Raw genomic sequence first — 3,781 nt, forward strand, 5'->3', positions numbered from 1 at the left:
TCTCTCGATCCGAAAACTGATACAGCCCATGATCCTAAAATCCGATCGTTATTAGCAGACTCCGCCACTTAGCTCGAAGCCATGGAACACCTCATCAGTAACCCAAAGCACCATATCTTCACAGCATGCCCCGATGCCGCACGGCTATTTAGCTGAATACTTCAAAAACTCTTGCAATACTGGTCATAGAACACCCGGAAGACTCTGCCAAACGCTTACCCATCATTGCAGTAGTCAAACAACTTTCCCAAATGCTTTGAAAAATGATAACATATGCACTCTATCAAATGGAAACCTCATACGAGACACATGATCCAAACTCATCACGTAGGAGATGGCCTACCGGTTATACTCAAATCGACACCTTGTCATAACCCACCTTAATCACAACAACCAGGCCACCAGCCAATCTTCCCAAATCTGTGCTTACCAACCAGATATAAGAACCCGCCGAACGACTAGAAGATTTAACATTATACCTGCTCCTGAGGCTAGACAACACATCGCAATGATAATCAAGCATCCATAGCCCCCCGTAATCTATCTACAACATCATAGATCCTCGGCGCATAGCGAATATGAATGCACAACATCACATATGAGCGATTGGGGAGAGTCAAAGTCATAGATTTCAAGCGAAACAAGGCCGCACGATAAGGAAAGAAGTTAGGTATGGACGTCATCATACCGATCCGTAGGACCCTACTAGACACTTGCTCATGACTCGTAGAACCCACAAACCTAGTGCTCTGATACCAACTTATCACGACCCAAAAATCACTAGTCGTGATGGCACCTAACTCGATCCGCTAGGTAAGCCAACTAACAGAAAATACAATCCAAATGAGATTTATAGGAAAACAATGAAGAATTATCTAAACATTTACAAATTGACCCAAGAACTGATAGTACGAATCATTAGCTTCTAAGCCTTGGAATTTACAAAGCCGGTATAAATAATTACTCGATCTGTTTGAAATTCACATAACAAATTAACAAGACCTAAGCTACCAAGGACAAGTGGTAGCTATATCCGGAATGCACGAATATCTTCAGGACATTTTAAAATTTGTGTAATTTAGTTTGGATTAAAAATTTTAAAATATTTAATTTTATATTTGGTCAAATACTGTAACATAAATTGAGAACGAAAATTAATTAGGAGAGACAACATAGAAAAGCAAGTATGAATTACCAACCTTGCACACAATCTTCCAACAGCATTCTCACCGTTCACGTAGCACTCAATTCAGCGAATCAGCGACTTTTAAGTTTTAATTCTTTTAAGTTTTGTTTGAAACGTGAAAATCTAAACTTTCTCTTTGCACGGTAGTTATTAATTAACATTTCCATATATTTTAACTAAACGGTTTCTTACTTTACGTAATATAACCTCATCAACAGATAAGATTAGTGTTTAAAGAAAATGAAAAGAGGGTTTATTATTTCCTCCGTCCCCATTAATGATATGATAGTATTGAAATTTCGAGAGTCGAATGAATTTTTTTTAAGCTGATTTCTCTCTCTGTCCTTTAAATATTTTAAAATGTTGCTTACGACAACAATACTTGTTACGTAGTTTTAAAAATACTTATATCTAAATTCATTCTTAAAATTAAATAAAATTGACTCTTGAAATTCAAATTATACCACATATATATATTTTTTTTGTAAGAGCGGAAACTCGCAATCGCTACAACCTCAGTCATAGCCTCTACCCTTCGGGTGAGCATTATGTGGTGAACACTTTGGGCACATTGGGTAAACCACGCACTGTGTAATAGCTTCCAAATCATACAGGAGATGCATACCGCACTAGGTAAGTCCTGTGCGACTGGCTCAATTCAAAAGGCATTGGGAGGGGGGAGGGGGATTCGATCCCATGGATAAAATCAACTAGGTAACCCCGAAGGGTTAAATTGATACGCAAATAATTCGGTACATTAAAGAAAGAGAAAAGAGCGTTTATTAGTTTGGTACAAAATAATCAAAAGAGAGTGAGAGAAAAAGTGGTACTCCTTTTTATTGTAGTAGTAATTTATTTCAAACGATCAAAAAGCGATGTGTCATCCTTGCAGTGATAACCCCTTATAAAACCCCCCATACCATAGCCAAGTAGCAGAGAAAAGATAGGAGCATTAGCTTTCACATACTAAAATATTTCTTCTTCTCTCTCTCCAAAATCTGTCAAGTAAAAATGGCAAACTCCATGCGCTTCTTTGCTACTGTGTTACTTCTAGCATTGCTTGTCATGGCTACAGGTTTGTTTTCTTCTTCCCTATCAAAATTGTGTGTGTGAGGAAGGACGGATTTAGGGTGGCGGAAGGGGTTTATCTGAATCCCTTTGTCGGAAAATTACAGTGTACATGTATAAGATAAGATATGTTTTGTATACTCCTTGACACAACCTAAAAGTATAGCTTAGTGGTCAAGGGGTTCAAAGTATTTGTGAGTTCGTTGGTTCAATTTTGGCTGGCCATCGTCTCTTTTAATTTTTTAACTTTTTCTTTTTTGAATTTCTTTAACGAAAATCCAGTCTTCCTCACTGTGTGTGGGTGTTTCTTTTAGTTTTAAGCATTTCAAAACCACTTAGGCTACTCTTCTAAGCTCATTAAGGGAATAAAACATTTCCTATCAAAAATTATTTATTTATCTCGCCTAAATCCAAAACCTTTATATGAGAGTACAGATCTCAACTATCTCATCACCCACTAGCGGTTACTTATCAAAATTGTCAATGTTATCGTACCGTAAATACCATAGGGGGATATAATTCAAGATTTGGACATTATTGTTTCACGTTGAGGATTTTTTCACTACTCATTCGATTTACTTAACTAATGAATCTTTCTAACACAAACAAAATTCGAGCCTAAGATATTGAGTTTGGATGAACCCTTAAATTGAACTTTATATATATATATATATATATATATATATATATATATATATATATATATATATATATATATATATTGTGTGTGTGTATTTTTTATCTTTTTTTACTCAATGAAATAATATCTAGCCACATAAATTTTTCTGATTTTTTTTAAGCTACATGTTTCAAAAATGTTTCATTATTTCTTAGATTTTGCCAAGTCAATATAATGGTACTTTGCATCCATTAAATTAAAATTTTAGCCCTTTTCATATGAACTTAATAACTAACGGTGAGGAAATTTTACAGAGATGGGACCAATGACTATTGCAGAGGCAAGAACTTGTGAGTCCCAGAGCCACCGTTTCAAGGGACCGTGCTCAAGAGATAGCAACTGTGCCACCGTTTGTCTGACCGAAGGATTTTCTGGTGGCGACTGCCGTGGATTCCGCCGCCGTTGTTTCTGTACTAGGCCTTGCTAATTGAGAATATTATCCCTTAATTATATAAGTAAAAGCAACTTAATTTGAAATAAGCATTATGATTGTTCAAAGATGGACGTGCTAGCTAGTTTGATTTCTTAAACTAGTTGTCGTGATCTTTGATTGTATGCAATTATGGTGGTAGACTTTAGTATGCAATTTCTCTTATGTATTTCTGGTTTTCCGTAACGTTATGAATAATTTATCTTCTTTCCTATTTTTTTTGGGCATTTCTGTTTATACTCAATTTTGATATTGCTTGTTCTCTTATTATCCTATTATGGTTACTGTCTGTTTCTTACTCCTATTATCTTAGCTGTTGTATTGTTTGTTGTTACTGCTTTCAGGGCCGGCTTGAGGCAAAAGCAAGTAAAGCATTGGTTTAAAGATAGTTAGCTTTATGGTTTAAAGATATTTAGAA

At 35.7% G+C, this 3,781-nt stretch overlaps 1 protein-coding gene across 1 annotated transcript; it reads left to right on the top strand.

Annotated features, from left to right (window-relative positions):
• Nucleotides 1-2,050: 2,050 nt before the first annotated feature.
• On the top strand, nucleotides 2,051-3,580 carry LOC109205835 (defensin-like protein P322). The gene is made up of 2 exons (XM_019368590.1): nucleotides 2,051-2,261; nucleotides 3,188-3,580. The coding sequence occupies exons 1-2, from the start codon at nucleotides 2,198-2,200 to the stop codon at nucleotides 3,358-3,360; spliced, it is 237 nt and encodes a 78-aa protein (XP_019224135.1). The 5' UTR covers nucleotides 2,051-2,197; the 3' UTR covers nucleotides 3,361-3,580.
• The last annotated feature ends 201 nt before the right edge of the window (nucleotides 3,581-3,781 follow it).

Source organism: Nicotiana attenuata, unplaced genomic scaffold, assembly GCF_001879085.1.
Source record: "Nicotiana attenuata strain UT unplaced genomic scaffold, NIATTr2, whole genome shotgun sequence".
Taxonomy (NCBI): domain Eukaryota; kingdom Viridiplantae; phylum Streptophyta; class Magnoliopsida; order Solanales; family Solanaceae; genus Nicotiana; species Nicotiana attenuata.

Bases quoted from the DNA above. Each gene is read 5' to 3' on its own strand.
- LOC109205835 (XM_019368590.1), top strand. From the start codon at position 2,198: ATGGCAAACTCCATGCGCTTCTTTGCTACTGTGTTACTTCTAGCATTG. The intron at 2,262-3,187 runs GTTTGTTTTCTT...GAAATTTTACAG, and splicing joins ATTGCTTGTCATGGCTACAG to AGATGGGACCAATGACTATT.